General features: G+C 41.9%; 1 protein-coding gene across 1 annotated transcript in view; it reads right to left on the reverse strand.

Annotated features, from left to right (window-relative positions):
• Positions 1 to 3,879: 3,879 nt before the first annotated feature.
• The window catches only part of STIP1 (stress induced phosphoprotein 1), a 43,050-nt gene continuing 27,710 nt past the window's right edge, over positions 3,880 to 19,219 (reverse strand). Inside the window, exons 6-14 of the mRNA XM_018565515.1 lie at positions 16,862 to 16,988; positions 16,396 to 16,498; positions 15,535 to 15,655; positions 15,224 to 15,320; positions 13,378 to 13,502; positions 12,416 to 12,452; positions 11,882 to 11,985; positions 4,871 to 5,043; positions 3,880 to 4,213 (exon numbers count right to left, since the gene is read on the reverse strand). Of these exons, the coding sequence (XP_018421017.1) occupies positions 4,141 to 4,213; positions 4,871 to 5,043; positions 11,882 to 11,985; positions 12,416 to 12,452; positions 13,378 to 13,502; positions 15,224 to 15,320; positions 15,535 to 15,655; positions 16,396 to 16,498; positions 16,862 to 16,988 (960 nt within the window). The 3' untranslated portion in view covers positions 3,880 to 4,140. The remainder of the gene's footprint in view (positions 4,214 to 4,870; positions 5,044 to 11,881; positions 11,986 to 12,415; positions 12,453 to 13,377; positions 13,503 to 15,223; positions 15,321 to 15,534; positions 15,656 to 16,395; positions 16,499 to 16,861; positions 16,989 to 19,219) is intronic.

The following is a 19,219-nucleotide window of genomic DNA, read 5'->3' on the forward strand; positions in this document are numbered from 1 at the left end:
CCTAAGTTGACTTAGCATCAGCCTTTTGCAGTACCTGTACAGAAAAGCTATGAGAGTGGGAGGAGGAAGAAAACCTGCATAAAGATAATGCTAACAGGAGGAGAGAACAGAGTAACATATACAAGCTAATCAGGGTGCTGCTTCTTTTTTTCACTGTCCAGTTACAGGGTGGGGAGAAGACTTGTAAGAGAAAGTGAAAATGCAGGTCCCCGCATTTTACCTGTAGACTCTCTCCTCCGCTCTGGAGTCTGCAAGCATAACATGTATGTTATGACAATTGTGTGACAATTGTTCCTGGGTTATGTTAACCCGGTTGTCTGTCTGGTTTGTTTTTTCTTTTTTTGTGTATATATTGTATAACATTTGGTAACACCAATAAAAAGCATCTTAAAATAAAAAAAGGAAAATGCAGGTCACCTCCCCTAATGTATCAATACTTGTACTTGCAAAAATGGTATCTGTGCATCCCTTTATTTATATTTATAAAAACAAAATGGTACATTAAAACCGAGATGTACAAGTCCCAGGTGCTCCTTACAAATGACAGCTGCCTCCTAACTTTTGAATTTTCCTCTAGTCTAGTCTTGGAGCTCGAAAAGTATCTGTACTTGTACAGAGTACTGTACTTGGTATCAGTGCATCCCTACTGTATATACACTGCTCAAAAAAGTAAAGGAACACTTTTTAATCACAGTATAGCATCAAGTCGATGAAACTCCTGGGATATTGATCAGGTCAGTTAAGTAGCAGAGGGGGTTATTAATCAGTTTCAGCTGCTTTGGTGTTAATGAAATTAACAACAGGTGCACTAAATGGGCAACAATCAGACGACCTCCAAAACAGCAATGGTTTTACAAGTGGTGGCCACTGACATTTTTTTCCCTACTCATCTTTTCTGACTGTTTTTCACTAGTTTTGCATTTGGCTAGAGTCAGTGTCACTACTGGTAGCATGAGGTGATACCTGGACACTATAGAGCAGGGGCGTCCACAATTTAAGATCTATTTTTTATAGGACCAGCTCAATGATATCTACCAACGAAAGGCAACGCACCTCCCGCAACAGAACACAGGTAGGTGCGAGTGCGATGAACGCACCACTATTGTGAATGGGCCCTTAGTCAACATTCCTCAGAGTGGAGCAGCTGCATGCTGTACTCTGTGAACCACGGCTGCTTACAGTGTCAGGAGCTTGGGTGGGACATAGCGCCACCTGCTGGCCACGCCTGAGAACTGCACCTGGCCAGCAGCAGCTGAGCTCCAAAACAAACGGAGCAGCCAAATATAACTTCCAATCGATCTACCAGAATTAGATGGACACCCCTGCTATAGAGGTTACACAGGTGTGGCAACTCCTCCAGGATGGCACATCAATACGTGCCATTGTCAGAAGGTTTGCTGTGTCTCCCAGCACAGTCTCAAGAGCATGGAAGAGATTCCAGGACACGGGCAGTTACTCTAGGAGAGCTGGACAGGGCCATAGAAGGTCCTTAACCCACCAGCAGGACCGGTATCTGCTCCTTTGTGCAAGGAGGAACAGGATGAGCACTGCCAGAGCCCTACAAAATGACCTCCAGCAGCCACAGGTGTGAATGTCTCTGATCAAACCATCAGAAACAGACTTCATGAGGGTGGCCTGAGGGCCCTGTGCTTTTCAGGGATGAGAGCAGGTTCACCCTGAGCACGTGACAGACATGAAAGGGTCTGGAGAAGCAGTGGAGAACGTTATGCTGCCTGTAACTTCATTCAGCATGACCGGTTTGGTTGTGTGTCAGTAATAGTCTGGGGGAGGCATATCCATGGAGGGACGCACAGACCTCTACAAGCTAGACAATGGCATCCTGACTGCCATTAGGTATCGAGATGAAATCCTTGGACCCATTTGTTAGACCTTACGCTGGTGCAGTGGGTCCTGGGTTCCTCCTGGTTCACGACAATGCCGGCCTCATGTGGCGAGAGTATGCAGCCACAACCTCAAGCATTCAGGTCCTCTGCATGAAATCTGTATGTGATAGAAGTTTGTGGAGAGTTGCTATAACTAGGAAGGGGGAACTGAAAACAAAGATGGTGTAGGCTTGGCTTCAGTGTGTAGGGGAGCAAATGACCTGTGCTCAATGTCCTGATTAAGGTGGAAAGTGGAGACTACCTTGGAAACAAAAAGGAAGTCCTGGGCCGCAATATCACCTTGTCCTTATGCAGAACCAAAAAGGGTTCCATGCAGGATAAAAGTTGCTAGCTCAGACACTCACCTAGCCAAGGTAATAGCTACAAACAAATATGACCTTGTAGGTCAGCGTAGAGGAAGGTTCCTGATAAGTTCAAACGGGGGCCTCTAAAGCACCAAAAGAACCAGATTAAACGCCATGGAGTCAAAGGGGATTGGGCTGGTAGGACCACATATGGGAGTATGGATAGCCAATGGTCTTTTAAAAACAGACTGGAAAGGGCAGATACTTAGACCTTGATGGTACTAAGAATCAAACATTGATCCATAAACTATGGAACAGTGGATCCATCCCATGGAGAAACTCCTGGGATGCAAGCCTCACATCAAAATACGCCATCCACATCTTAGACCTTGAACTTCAACAAGCAGCAGGGCCAATCAGTCCTTGGGACAACAGAATCAGAGAGTCTGGCAGAGCCCACCCAGAGGATTCTAAAATCAGAGGACAGCATGATTTAGGCTAAAGACATGGGGCACACTGCAAGCAGTCCCTGACCCAATTAGTGGAAAGGGTGCTAGGGGCACCAGATAAAATTAGCCTGTTTCCACCCAGCAACCAATAAAAATTAGTGCACTTCCGGTGTCCGGCCCAAAATGTCCTACAGAGTCTTCAGGGACAGGGCAAATGCAGAGGCAACGCCAACAGCTTTTGACCTGGAAAGTAATCAGCAGCCAATTTAAATAAGGAGAGTCTGCAAAAGTACCCAGGTGGAGCCCAGTGCGTAAGGGTCACCTCCAAACTCAAATGTCCAGTCCGGCAGGGTCCAGTTGCAATACAATTCAAAAGCCAGAATGAGGACGACCATGCCAGATAGCTTCGAACTAGTGGATAAAACCACGAGCAGCAATCAATGTAAGACGTCCATCCTCCTAGGACACTAGCAAATAAATGAAAGCTGCTGGTACTTGGAGGGGTTACACCGTAGGCTGGCACACATTTTCTTCTTTGTTTACCAACGTCCAATAGTCCTGTAGACAGTAGTATAACCCAAAGATTTAAGGTTTCCCGTTTGCCTTTAACGAAAAAGAAAGAAAACCCTCTAATCCTCAACCACTCTAAAAAGGGGGTCACAAAATAGCAATAGACACATGAACATGAAAGATGTTATAATTCTTTCCCACTCTATCCAATAAATATAAAAAAAAAAAAAATGAGAGAAGTCAGGGCCTGGCGTTCTTCAAACTCCTGGGTTTTCAGCTATTCATATTTTATGATAAAACAGTTCAAGCTAAATTGAGACGAAAATATTTACTGTATTTTTCCATGTAAAAGACCATACTTTTTCTTAAAAATATTTACCTAAAAATGGAGGGGCGTCTTACACACGGGGGGCCGAGAGGACTAACGTGGTTGCGAAGCTGCCGACACCTCTGCAAACTAGCCTCACGAGTGAAAGTTCCGATTGCAGAGACAAGCCCACAGGTTTCCTCCAATCATGAGCCTTATGTACCTGACGTCATGTCGCTGCGGAGAGCTTGTAGACAGTGCCCAGATGCAACAGGGAGGCCAAAAAAATGTCAGGAAACATTCCTCCCCCCGCCAAAACATACCTATACAAATGTATATGTATACATTTTCCCAGTTCCATCAGACCTATGAAAATGTTATAGAATAAGGAAATTAGCAAATGAAGCAATACACAGATTCACATATATAATCACGTGCTTGTCTTTATTACATTATTACAGGTCAATAAACTTGAACAACTGGGAGAGAGTAGCAGAACAAAGATGCGTATAGAGTGTCTGACGCATGGATCTCTCCCCCCAGCTCTGCTGTACACAGAGCAGTCTTTTCATAAAGTCCCTAACTCTCCACTGCACCACAACTAGTGAAGAGCAAAACAGGGGCAGCATCAGGGGGATGAGGACATCAGCTCTTAACATGAGGCAAGGGGGATGCTAAGAGATTCATCACCGGATGGCAATTAACCCAATATCCATTAATTTCTGTATCTTCAGAGCAATTCCTGGATTTTTCAAGTGTCTGCAGAGGGGAAAAAAAAAATAAAGCAGGTAAGCCATGAGGGTTTATTCTGTATCAGCTTGACGAGTTCTGATATTACTTGGAATGGAAAACCATTAGTAAATTAGATTAGAGAAAACGCAGATTTAAAAAAAAAAGGACTCACAGATTATAAATAAAGTAGTGAGAGCAATTAGCATAAACGCTGATTGCAGCCTCAGCTACGTTGAAGGCCTAATACCTGTACAAAGCATGAACTAACGCTTTATTTAACAAAGATCCAGCTGTCTGTTGGAGCCAAATCTGCAGATATTTGGGGAACTGCAAACGGTTTCCAATATGCCTTGCTGAACGAAGCAAGAGAAAGCAAGAGGAATTCTTCCTCTACATTTGGTCACCATGGGCCATCTTTAGGTCTTTGGATTGCTTCAAGTCCTTACTTACCCTTTACCTTAACCAGCACTGCATTACTCTATACTTGTGAATGTGCTTATCCTCAACTTTCAATTCCCTGCAGGAACATCGGTTTCTAGCCTCCTCCCTCTATCTTGTCAACCTTTCCCAAATTTTCATTGTTTCATGATCAAAAACACCCTTGTCCCCCAGCCCAGTCCGGCCCCAATTCCTGAAAAAGGATAAAGACAAGACAAAAAGCAAACCATTTGTGTATTTACTTACTCGCTCAGTGCCTGTGGGTCCTTCTGCATTTGTTCCAGTATCAGTCTCATTGCTGGATCACTCATAATCTGTTGCACTTCTGGATCTGACATTGCCCTGCGTTTCACATCTTCTGGACTGTCATTCCTGTGGTACTGTGACATCATGCACCTCTGGTAACCATCACTTGCTTCCTGTGTGTATACGTAAATCAGATTAGATCTGAAAATTGCTTCCTTCAACAGCATTTACATGTGTAATATGTCAGGCAAGTGCATACCATATCTTTTTTTTTTTTATAGCATTCTACAATTGGGTATCCAGTAAACAAGGTAGGCAACAAAAGGTTAGAAGGAACTGCCCTATCAAGTGTACAATGAGAGGTACACGGGCTCGACAACAAGACCCGAGACTATCCTTCACTGCTTCCTATAACCTTGTGACAGGTTTCCTTTAAATAATTCTTCCTCACTTACAACTGCAAAACGCATTTACACCTTTGCATCTGGTTCCCACCAATCAACCTTGTGGAACTACACTGAGTGGGCAGATTATTATGACCACCTCACGTTTGTAGGCAAATTAGCTATTTCGCGCTGAAGTTGCTAGAGGGCCAGACCCAGGGCCGGCCTTAGGGGTGTGCGAGCCGTGCGGCCGCACAGGGCGCCATGGCAACCAGGGCGCCGTGCGGCCGTCACAGCTCGTCCTGTGGGCGGCACAAAAGACATTACCTGCGTGTCATTATCATTCTAAATCAACATTTTCAGATTGATCAAGTGCCTAGCAAGCACTCTTGTAACCTGTTTTTAGCATTTTAGTTGATAGTGATCTGTCCCTTTTTTTTTTTTTTCCTCCTCAGTAAGGAAGTTGAAAGTATATTTAGTTAATAATATTTAATGAGAGTAGGGACTTGACCGTCCTAGGTGGTGGTGCGCCTAGATCTGACCGGATCCCTGGGAACTCCCGGGAAGGCGGTTAGATCGTGTATTGACATGGGGTCAATACCCTCGAAGTCGGGGTGGGAGGGGAACCTGCTCAAGAAATTAGTTTTTTGGTTGTTGTGTGTAAGTCTTGTAACTATGTTTTTGTTGTGGAAGGCCGGTATCTCTCTCCCCCTGATATATACTATAAAAATTTAGAAGAAAATACTTACTCCATAAAGGCACACTGAAAAAAAGGAAGACGACAGGATGATGGCTAAGACACCAGTTATGTTTGCATCTCACAATGTTAGGGGGTTAAATTCTCCAATAAAGAGGAAAATGGCCTTTCAGCATTACCACTCATTAGGAGTTGGGATTCTGTTTTTACAGGAAACTCATTTCCCGATAAGTTATCAACCCAAGTTTATGAATACACATTTCCCGAAGTTTTTTCTGGGCAATGCACCCGATAAAGACCAAGGGAGTGGCCATCTGTTTCTCCATTCAGACCAGTTTTCACTCTCTGATGGAGATTAGGGACCCAGGGGGTAGATATTTATTCTTGAAGGGACACTTGGAAGATAAGTTAGTTTCACTTATATCATATTACGCACCAAACTCTGCACAGGTCTCATTTTTTGGGGATATGCTAGATAAATTACTACCATATTGTGAGGGCGTAGTAATCTGCGCAGGAGACTCCAATTTAGCACTAGATAGCACTTTAGATAGAAATAGCTTAAAGGTAAGAGGGGTTACTCCAAGAAAGTTGGCACACACTTTGCGAAATTATTAAATTATCACTCATTAATAGATATATGGAGGGAATTAAATCCCACAAGTAAAGATTATACATATTTTTCACAAGTACACCAAAGTTATGCAAGGATTGATTACTTTTTGGTTCAGGCTTCCTCCGTACCTTTGGTATCTTTTGTTAAAATTGAGGAGGCAGCTTGGTCAGATCACTCAATAGTAATAATGGGATGTGAGGCACTTATAGATACAAGGAAAACACAATGTTGGAGATTGAATGAATCGTTGCTAAACAAAATAGATGCAAAAGGGAAATAAATGCACATTTAGAGAATTATATTAACGAAAATGAGACACCCGATATATCGGTCACTATGGTGTGGGCTGCCCATAAAGCTACGATAAGGGGCCGCCTTATAGAAATAGCGTCCAGAAGTAAAAAACGAGCAAACATATAAAAGAGCTGGACTCAGAACTCCAGAAATTGTCCAAAGCACATAAGGCAATGCCATCAATACAACTGCTAAAAGCAATAGAGAAAACCCACCTTGAACTAAACTTAATGCTAACTACAAAAGCAAAGAAGAGTATTCGGTGGTCGGAAAATACATTTTATACACAAGGGGATAAAATAGGAAAGCTCTTAGCGAATAAACTTGCCCCTAAAGTAAAGACTCACTCCGTCCCTAAAATACGCGGCTCGGGAGGCACACACACACTCAATCCACGTAAAGTACTTACGGAATTCCATTCATATTATTTAGACATATCGGGAACACACTCTAGCAACAGGTGATAGCTTGAAAGATTTTTTTTTAGACAGTATAAAGTTGCCAGGTCTCTCCCTAGAGCATAAGTTAATTATGGAAGACCCGATAATGGATTTAGAGATCAAGGCAGCAATAAAAAAAACAGACAAAACTTGGGTCGGCGCCAGGCCCAGATGGGTTGTCGATAGCATATTATAAAACATTTCCAGAGGTTTTGATTCCAAGAATGGTGAAGTTCTTTAATCATCTCAGGACGGGAGGGCATTTAGATCGAGCCCTCAATAGGGCATTTATATCAGTTATACCCAAACCTAATAGAGATCCCGGGGAGGTTTCGAACAATAGGCCAATATCTTTGATAAACAACGATCTAAAAATTTTGACTAAAATTTTGGCTAATAGATTGAAAACTTTTTTACCGACATACATACATACACAAAGATCAGGTTGGGTTTATAACAGGACGACAGGGACCAGACCAGACTAGAAGGGCAGTAGATATCATGACGTTGCTACATTCAAGCTGGGATGGGACTCCCACTCAATATGGTATGTTCCCATCAGTAGATCTTCAGAAGGCTTTTGATTCGGTCTCATGGAATTATTTATTTACAACATTGGAAAGATGGGGATTCGGTCCTTGTTTTAGGAGCATATTAAGAGCATTATACGACCAACCATTGACACAAATAAAAGATGCAGGGGTATTTGTCAGAGATAATACCGATATATCAGGGCACTAGGCAAGGTTGTCCGCTTTCCCCTTTGCTTTTCGCGTTGACAATCGAACCATTAGCGATTGCCATACGCGAAAACATAAATATTAGAGGAGTTAGATGTGGCCCGAGCGATCATAAATGCGCCCTATTCGCTGATGATTTATTGTTTATTACTTCGCCCCTGATAACATTACCCAATGCATTGAGACTATTGAATCTCTTCTCAAAGCTATCTGGATTGCGCGTTAACACGTCTAAATCTATGGCCCTTAATGTGAATCTTCCCGGGGAAATATGGTCTAGGGTAAAAGAAAATTTTACGTTTAATTGGGCAGATGAAGCGGTCCAATATCTGGGAATCAAACTCACAGCGTCCTTTCCGGAACTTTATGGTAGAAACTATTCTCCTATATATCGCCAACTAAAGGAAGAACTGGTTAGATGGAAGCATTTTAATCTGTCCTGGATAGGACGCATTGACGCCATAAAAATGACCATCCTTCCGAAAATACTATATTACTTTAGAGCGCTACCCATCGCAGTACCTAAACGGGACCTACAGAAATTGCAATCATGTATATTTAAATTTATTTGGGATCACAAGCAGGCCAGGTTGTCAAAGAAAGTATTGTATAACTCGAGACAAACAGGAGGATTAGGGGTTCCTAATCTATATCAGTATTACAGGGCTGCACGAATTGCACAGCTCTCTACGATTTATAATAAGGGGTACCAGCTGGACTGGATCTCGACGGAGTCTCGCTCTGCCTCGGGCTTATCGATTGACCAACTAAAGAGGATGACCCCGAGACAAAGACAGACGGTCTTAGCCCCGACGCTCTCGCACTCCCTACTAGTGTGGGATGGGGTGAGGGAGAGTGGGGAGTTTGCCTCAGGGCATACTCCCCTGGCAACTATCTTTGGCAACCCTAAGTTCGCACCAGGGCGGTATCGGGGGACGTTTCACTGGTGGCAGGACAAAGGGTTATATTGTATAGCGCAGGGGTTTAGGGAGCGACGCTGAGGTATTGCCAGGAGACTCTACATATGCCCCAAGCGGAACCGTTTCGATTCAGGCAGTTGCACCACTTTCTAGCGTCGCTAAAGGTCCCGGAGCCTGACAGACAGTTCACTACGGCATATGAGAAATGGTGCTTGCGGGAGGAGAGACAAAGGGGGGGGGAGGGTGTCTCTTTGATTTACTCTCTACTGATGGAGATGGAGGAGAAACTGCCTTATATGATAGCATGGGAACGAGACCTGGGAATTGATGTTCCTAGGGAGGCCTGGCAACGTTGCTGTGGGCGGGGATCCCTGGGTTTAATCAATTTAGCTTTGATAGAAGCAAACTACAAAGTGATGGCTAGGTGGTATTTGGTCCCTTCCTGGCTGGCTAAGATTTACCAGAGTGTGTCTTCAGCTTGCTTCAGGGGATGCACACATTTCGGGTACTATATATCATTTTTGGTGGCAATGCCCAAAAATCAAGCCCTTTTGGAATAGGGTATATGCGCTTATTTATAAAATCTTGAGGGTACATGTCACTAGGGAAGCTCAATATGCACTGTTGAACTTTCCGATCCCAGGGATTACTAAGGCACAGGACAGATTAATACATTTTTTCTTCCTGGCAGCTAAAATCAATATAGCGAAAGCTTGGAAGGCACCAAGTGTCTCCTTTAAACAGTTTAAATCAAAAATGTAATGGATCATGATACATGAGAGGATGAATAGTAGGCTTCAAGATAATGAAAAGAAATTTGAGGCAATATGGTCTCCCTGGATGAATTATAATGGCGTGAGAAACGATATATGAAGTTAGCGAGAAAAAGAAGGGGTGAAACACCCTGGACTAACATAAGAGCGTTATTAGCCACTCCTATTTGTACAGAAATATAAAGTAGTAATGACTATAAAGTACAAGGGGAAGGGGAATGAATTGTGCATTTTAATGAATGGATAATGACTACGCTATCTTTAGGGTAGTTTAAAAATAATGTACTGAACGCACTGATGGGTATATGCAGGTTGGAGATAAATGTTTTTTAAGCGCATACTTATCTACTTTCACTTCGCCCCTTTTTATGACTCATCTATGTGGATGTATATGGGGGGAGGTTAGGGGATGGGAGAAATGGTTGTTTTGGGGATTGTTTTTTTTTTTTTTTTAAAGTGTTTTTAGTGTTTGTGTATTCATGTTGTTATTTATATACTTATTATTTTTCTGTATATAAAGAAAAAAACTAATAAGGACTTTGAAATCTGAAGATATGGGTAAAACAACACGATTTAACAGCCTTTGATCATGGGATGATTGTTGGCACTCGGAGCAATGGAGCGAGTATCCGCAGAATTCGTTAAATGTTCAAGAGCAGCTGTTAAAAGTGTTTAAAGACTGGACTGTCAGCCGAAAATCTGGGTCTGAACGTGCGAATTGTGGCCGGCAGCGACTAGTCAATGTTAGGGCAGAACGGAGAGTGGCAAGACTGGTACAAGACAACAGAAGGGCAACAGTGCAGTGTCGGATTCCTCGCATCACCTTTCAACATCTCGTGGAGTCACGAGGCGGCCCAACGAAGTCATCTTGTGGACCAACGAAGTACTAATACACGGTCATAATAATCTGGCCACTCAGTGTATAATTATCCATGGATGGCAAACGGAACATGACCTTCTAGTGGCAAAGTCAAAAGACATTACCTGCGTGTCATTATCATTCTAAATCAACATTTTCAGATTGATCAAGTGCCTAGCAAGCGCTGTTGTAACCTATTTTTAGCATTTTAGTTGATAGTGATCTGTCCCGTCACCACTCCACCATATCTGACATTTGATTCTGATCATTTTATTTCCAGTTAATTGAATACAATGTATTAAAGCAATTTCTCATAATAATGCTGCAAAAGGCTAAACAGATTTCAGTATTAAAAAGTAAGTCTTTTCAAGTGTTTCCGTTATACATTTCTTAGAACAGAGAATAAAAACTATTGCAGTACTTCGGTTTGGAAAGTCAGCAAAAAGCTGTCATGCAAACAGGGAACAGGTGAGTAATCCACTAAATTGTACTAAAGAATGATTTTTTATTTCTAGCTCATCTATTCATATGAATAATATACCATTCTATAAATAGACAACCTCACTTTAATGTACAGTAGTCTAGTTGCTTGTCATTGACACGATTTCTCATTGTATAGCCAGTGTGTGCAGTGGGAGTTATTAGTATGCGGTGCATAAAAAGCACATTACTGTTAGAACTTGATTTGACTACAGTCAGCATATTTGTGTCCTATATTATGGAAACTGCCATGTAGAAATATTAGGAGAAATCAAAGGCCAACTGTACCTCGTCACTAGTGCTTATAGTATACATTTCCTTTACCCATGAAGGGCAAAGTAAAAGGTTTATTTAGGGTCTATTCTCCAGCAACACATACTCATCTTTCCTGAACAAGCACACATTCAGCCACCAGGAGCAAATGTCAAAATACCTGGCACTTCCAGGTATGAGTGAGCATGTCACTTACTCCCCTGCTGCCATGCAATAACAGTGCTAAATGCCTCCCGATTGGTCCAGTGCTTTCACATAGGGGTGGCGAAGCAGTGCATATCCCTGTTAGCTCTGGCACATTTATTTGTAAACTACACATTGCTTTTGTTTTCCTGGTCTGGGCAGCTAAACAGAAAAGCAGGGGTGCAAGGTGCATATATGCTGCCGAGGGGGCTTACCATAAAACTACTGTGATTGTTTTATAGAAAACCAATGCCAAGAAAGAGAAAAAAAAAAAAAAAAAGTGCCGTGTTGGATTTCCAATTTTTAACTATACAGTAGTAAATAACATGGTCACGCTACACGGCATACTGTACCTTGCATGCAGAGTCCAGATCCAATGCTTTCTGATAAACATCCATAGCCTTGGTGAAGTCTTTCATGGCCTCCAGTGCTGAAGCTTTGCGAGTGTAGCCCTTAACTAAATAAAAGAGATGACATTCCCCATTCAATTATTCTGTCCCCTAACACACCAGAAGTTGGTACATACAAGTTATAGGAGATGATAGCTCTACCATTAACTGAGCTCTACCATTAACTGAGAGCAACTCAAAAGTTCTCAAGTTACTAGCTAAAGAACGTTTTGCATCATTTCTCACGGAAGCCATATTGTAGAACAACATCGTGCACACGAGTCTGAGAATGTTTATAGAGATGTAAAACTGCATAGGCAGTTATTCCTAATCATCTCTTTCATTACAGACACACATTTTAACCTGTCTAGCGGTCAAAGAGATTACGGAAATCTTTACAGTTTTCAAAATACACAGGTACTCCGAGGAACAGAGACTTAAAATGCTTTATTTCTACATGGAGCCATCCCCAAAAAAAGTTGTGGTTAGAGTACTTACTGAATGCAGGCTCTAGTCGTATACATTCCTCACAGTCCTGTAAATGAAAGAACATTACTAGAAAGTTCACATAAAATGTTTGAGTCAAAAATTTTTTAAGGCTGGGTTCACACCTGGGCGTACTATAGGCACATTTTTTCATGCGCTTTTTAGTTCAGTGAAACGCGCGTTCGACGCTTGTTTTTGTACCTCCCTGGCGGTATGTTTTGTATTTTCCATCTTTTTTCCCGCCGGTTCTGCCCCCCCGCGACGCGGACTCTCGCAAGGAACCCGTAAGCGGCCGGAGGACACATCGGGGATCGCGGACAAGGTAAGACCTACGCTGTATTCCCGAGTGTGGCTCAGGGTTACCGCTTTGTTAACCCCGAGCCACACTCGGGAATATCAATGGCTACGCGCGGAAATACGCCCCAAAAGAAGCTACTGTACTTGTTTGGGCGCAATACGTTTTTCAGCGCGTTTCTGCGTGCTGAAATACGCCCAGGTGGGAACCATGCCCATAGGAAATTATGGGATTTCACTTGCTGAGCGTTTTTCAGCGCTTCGATCAGCGCTGAAAAACGCCCAGGTGTGAACCAGCACTGAAAGTAGCAGCACACTAGAATGTAAAAGGAACACATGGATATAAAAAGGAAAAACAAAATAGGATATAGGGCGTGTCAGTACTACCAAGTTCATTTAAGTAGTCTTAAAATGTCCATTTAAAAAAAAGGTGGAACTCCAAACGAGAAAGAAAAAAACCCAAAAACAACATTTTCTTTTTAAGTTGTGGAAGGGTGTAAACCTCCATCAGGTATTTACTGCTGTCCACAGACCCGTGGAGATTTTTCCCTCACTTCCTGTACTGGTAACCACTGTCACTGGGGTTCTAATCCTTTGCACTCTAAAATCTTTCAAGATTACAACTCCCCTTAAGTGACCAGAGTAAAAGCAGATTTTATTAGAATGTTCTCACTAATCACCTTAAGAGCAAGTTGAAACTCCAGCAGTTTGGTGTAGCATGCGGCTCGATTACTGTACAGTTTGGCATCTTTTGGATTCCTCTTAATTGCTTCTGAGTAATGTTTCACTGCTTGGGGGTAGTCTCCTACAGAGAAGGAAAAAACCCAAAACAAAATCACAGCTTATTAATATTAAATAAATACAATGGGGGGGGGGGGTTTATCATTGTAGTCCTATATTCTGCGACAATAAAATCTGTCGCAACACAGAATTTGTCCGCAATGTGCAACTGAATGAATCTAGTGTTACGGTATATGGGTTCATGAATATGTAGTAGAACAGCAGGTCGCACGTTTATTCATTTTGCTCGCACGGAGCTTTTAGAAGTTCGGCTACTGTGCGTGCTCTATGACAGAAGATTTGAGAAGATTTAAGGATGGGGATAACAAAGAGAAATGAACGAGGGTGGGAGAGACACGAGAAGATGAGGGTTACATGAGTAGGAAAAGTTTTCAGGAAGAGTGTGAAACATGGGGGAGACATTGCAAACAGGGAAGACTCTTCTACTTTGTATCCTTTGATCTATAAATGATCTCTTTATCCAGTCTCTGCAGCGGTTGCAATAAGAAGCAAATGCCGGCAACATCTCCTCATGCTGTGTGCCAGTGCACAGTTTATGGCTTTCCCGAACGACCACAGCATAACCTCTGACTCTCTTTAACCCTTTCACATACCAGTCACTAATATGGGAAGTCAAACTTTAGACAGAAAGGGGAAGGGTACGTAGAGCTGTTTTCCACAGGCAAGGGTTATAGAAGGATTGAGAAGACTGACAGGATAAAAACAGCCGGCACTACTTTAAGAAATCCTACCAAGGACTTCTTAACATGTGACTGTTCTTTGTAGAATTTCAGACGCAGAGGACTATCGCAGATCTGCCATAAGTGTGTGGATCATGCGTCTTGTCGCTATTTGTATCCACCAGTCGCAAATACTTTAAGTGTTGTAGCGGTGGAGGAAAAAGAACGCAAAATCATTTGCTCTCCTTTAGCATTATTTTACAAGATGCGACTGCAAGAATAACAGTCACAAACCCTTTGATAAATTCCTGCCACAGAATGTATATCTTCATAGACCAAATTGTGATACAATATGATTGATAAGAACCAGTGTGGCAATTTAAAAAAAAAAAAAAAAGCCAAGCTTGGTATACAAAAAACAGTGGTTGCCAAGATCAATCCTTTCGCACCATGACGGAGCTTCAGATTTTATGCAGTTACACCTTCAGTTTTCACTCTCATAGAAATAGCACAGGACATACAGAATATCGTAATATCATTTCACAAAATTAAACCAACTCTTTCCTATTCAGAAAGGATAATTTTTTCCTTACATTTATATGTGCCTAGGATTTATAGAAACTATGATTTGACTACACCATTTAAATAAATTTTTTTCACATTCTTCAAGTCCATCATGCATGGTATAAATATTCCCTAATGTAAATGATAAAGATGTTAGGATTCACAGAGGAGTTCAGTGAGCAGACTGTTGATAGCACACAAGCGCAAAACTGACAGCCAGTTGTCTGTGGCAGACAATGACAGCACTTGTACTGACAAGTAAATTTGCCTACAAACCTATATGGCTGGTCAGACATGCATGCACAGTCCGATTGCCCCTAGACTTGCATGAGGTGATGGATATATGAAAAAGAAATGTTCTGTTGATGTGAATAGACAGGGATGGGGGAAGTAGATGAGCAGAGCTGGAAGAGGCTGTCAGCACTCCTTATTTCATAAGGGAACAGCAATTAGGGTGGTTTTTCAACCTGCCCAGTCTATTCTTCTAAAATGAAATGCCTACCTTTTTGAAAAGCTTCATTGCCTTTACTTTTCTCCTCAAGAGCCAGTTCAGGATTGATGTAAGCAAGGCGTTCCTGCTCCTTTAGAATTTTCTCTGCCTAAAGACAAAGCCAGATGCAGGCATCATTAACTCACTGGCACAGCATCTTCATGAACATCCACCAAGGTGATTTTTGTTTCAAGTAGAGGACCAATATTAGGAATGAAAATTACAAAGCACAACTACTGTACATTGCGTGCACTGTTCATCATAAAAGTTACATACTGACAAATGTAACAGCATTTCATAAATATGTCTCCACACATGCTGACCTGCTGACATTTCTTGAGAACCTCTGGAATTCTGTGCTCTGCCAGAGATTTGTTGTAGAACTGAATTGCTTCCTTGTACATGTCTTCTTTATAATAGGAGTTCCCAATGCGGGCATATGCTCTGCACAATAGACAAAAGAGTAGGTTATGAGTCACTGTAGCTTATGTAGATCGCAGAATGTTGAAATGTGACCGATGTGTTAACTTTCGTAGAGAGGAGAAAACAATGCCATAAACATTAGCAATGCCACCAAGTTACAATTAAAGTGGTCTGTTGTGACACTTTAAAAGACAAGCTACTGTAGGGGCTGCACACATCAATACAGTCATGGCTTAGGGGCCTGCAATGCAAGGAAACTGGAAAAAAGGATAAAGCGTATCTAAACCTTCCAAAAAAGGAAAATATTTTGCATCTTACCAGTCTTTAGATTATGTGGCTTTACATTTTTTTTTATGCACTTGATGAAAATGTTTTGGCCTAAAAAAATAAATGCAGCTGCAACATCTAAGGAGTGGTAAGCTGCAATATATTATACTTGCCTTTTTAGATTTAGATACGCTACAAGATAGTTCTCTTCCTAGATATGATAGAAATCTGTCACAAATTTCTCCAAGTGTACCCAGCTTTAGATCTAGGAAGACACGCTTCCAAATTCTAAGACTGCATTGGAAATTAGGACTTGGAATTTTTAAAATCAGCATTCCTCTTTCTGGAGCAAAACTCATTGAGTCTATAAATGAAGATAAGCCAAACAAGGGATGTAACTTGGGGATGGAAGGACAAACAATGGATATAACTTGTCTAAGCACTTCTATGCAGCTGAAAGTTAAAACAACTTCCTATCTCTTGAGCACACTTACTTTGCAATCAGACGATAATCTTCTCGGTTTTCTCTTCCTACTTCAATTGCTGTGTCACATAATGCTCTGCATTTATTGTAATCTCCTTTTTCGAAATGAACAGCTAGATAATAAAGAACAAAAAAAACAAAACTGATCAGCAACATTCATGAAGTATATATCACTCACTAAAAATTTCATCAACAAGTGGTAACACCTTAAGTATATCAAAAGCCAAAACATTTTTTTTTTTTTTTTTTACACAAAAGAGCATGGAGTGGTTTAAACCCATGCCAAGTTTTTTTGCCATCTGTATCCCACTGAACAACAGGAAGTAAGGGAAATGGCCTTTTTTTGGATTATTACTCACTTTGAGTCCCAGTGACTGGACATAGTGAGCAGGAGAGAGAGAAAGTAAATCTTCCTAACAGGGATTGAACTCCTCACCAGAGATACACTTTGATAGACATGCTACAGAGGAACTTACCGGCCTGGTTTGTAATATAGGTCATGTTAGCTGGATCAAGTTCTCTGGCTTGTCCATAATGTTTTAGTGCAGTGTCAAAATCTTTTTTCTTGTACGCCTCATTGCCTAGCTCTTTCTCCATTTGAGCCTGTATAGAAAAAAACATACAAATATTAAAGCACTGTATGGAAAATAGAATGGCCTCAATGATCATTAAGGAAAAGCCGTACTAAACTAAGAAAGTATAATTTATTCTTTATAACCCAACAAATGGTAAATAGGAGATGAAAAACCTGTGCTACAAAAAAAAACAAAAAAAAAAAACAGGGCCCCAGACTCTCTAGCAGCGGGTCACATGACCAAAGCCAAAAACTGACATACATGGGCTTTGGTCATGTGACCCACCAATGCAGAAAGCCTAGAGTGTGACAGTTTGTGCAGCACAGATACAGTATGTAGTTTACCTCCTATGTTACCTAATTTAACAGTAAAGAATTAAGAAAAGGATGACAATTCCTAGCTGCATACATAAGCATACCTTAAATATGGGTCTTTAGAAATAAAAGTTAACTAAAATTAAGGGAAAGGAAAGTAAAAAGGAAAGTACAATTGGTAACAAATAGAAAAGAATTTGGTGTAAAGCTGTGCATCCAGTTCTGAGCTTACATGGTTCTGTTCTGTCTGGCAGAGAAGGAGGCCCCATTGTTTTCTCCGCTGTAGTTAAAGACTTATGGGTCTTCTCCCCAACATGACTGAGCAGTGAAGAAAAACTATCACACTGATCAACTCAGCTCTGTCATTTTGCTTCTTCCTCCTATAAGCATGTCTCTTGTCAGAACATGAACTGATGGTTCCTTATGCTGCTAGTCCCAGTCTGAGCTCTACTGCAGAGGACTGCCATTTGTGGATACCCAGTAAATAAAATTATATTATGTGAATGAGAACATGTTTATAAAAGAAAAAAAAAAAAGAAGTCCTAATCCCAATTTGGCTGCAAAAGTGGAAATACACTTTAAGATGGAAGAAGGAAACCCCCGTGAGAAGGGCTCTCTATAGAATAAGGCTGCTAACACAGAGACTCGCCTCGTAGAGGTAATAGTAACAAGGAAGGCGACCTTGCGAGTGAAGTCAGCCAGGGGCATATCATTGGGCTCAAAGGGTGGCCTCTGAAAAGGGAAGATGCTGACAGCAGTGTACAGATCCATCTGCTTTTGAGGGAAGGACAGCAATTTTAAAAGCATGAATCAGGATAGCCAAGAGGGCTGACAGATGTCCTGAGACACACAAAAGAAACTCTATCACAGGATCTGAAGGCTTACTCGCGGGAGCTTGTGCTTTCTTTTTTGGATAACTCTTGGGTGTATGCTATCCTTCAGTGGACTTCCTCGATGTAGGTGTCCAAGGGAGGCACGAAAAAGGTGTTTTCCCATCAAAGGGCATCCTCTCAAGCCACTTGTTGCAAGGAAGTTTCGCAGATCAACATTTGAGGCAAAGAATGCTCCACAGGTTTACCAAAAGAAGGCTCATCCTAGGAATTTGACAAAGAATATGCACTGATCCATCCATGCTATAGCATAAGGCCACAAGCAGAAGCTTCAGGTTTTGGGAGGATAGAAAGGTCTGTCAGAATGGATCCCAGGTCTCAAGCCACGTGCTTAGTCCAGACAGCAAAGGTGTGGCACACTGGCATGGTCATGACAGCAGGTTGCATACCAGGACCATCCAAAGAGAACAAAGCTTTGAGGAGGGCTTCCAACTTTTTATCTCTAGAGTCCTTAAAAACAAGAACCCCTCCTCAATAAAAGGTAAAAGTGCTTGGAAAGAACAAACTATCTTTTAGGTTGAAGCCAGTTACCATTAAATACAGGCTCAAGGATAGAGTGAACAGGGAACACCTTCACAGGCACTGGCATTTTTTTTAAAAGGAACCTAGGCTGGTGACCTTAGAACAGGCAGAAGCAGGCTGTGCAAGGCAAGTGTGCATTGCATGAATAAGGACTGAAATTGTATCCCTTAGCTTGGTAGAGATATCAGCAGATTGAGCCTCCTTCTGTTCTGCATCTCAATCATCACCCGCATCCCCCTCTGTAAGTGAAGCAGCAGCTAGAGAAAAAAAAAAAATCAGACACACTCTGGAAGAGTAGCTGAGGAGGGGGGCGCTTGTGTCCGCTATGGTCTGAGGCCTACAAAAGGGCCAAGAGCGGCTTGCCCATAAATTACAAACTCCTCCAGGAGTTGGAAAAGTGGAGACCCAGAGAGCAATGAAGGTCTCAGGTGAAGGAAGTGACTCAGACTGGGAGAAGAGTTCATGTCTGCCAAGGGCAAGGCCTTTTAGGGAAAAATTAATGACTCTCCCCCCCCCCCCCCCCCCCCCTTCTC

Source organism: Nanorana parkeri, unplaced genomic scaffold (genome assembly GCF_000935625.1).
Source record: "Nanorana parkeri isolate BGI_ZX_2015 unplaced genomic scaffold, ASM93562v1 scaffold25, whole genome shotgun sequence".
Taxonomy (NCBI): Eukaryota; Metazoa; Chordata; class Amphibia; order Anura; family Dicroglossidae; genus Nanorana; species Nanorana parkeri.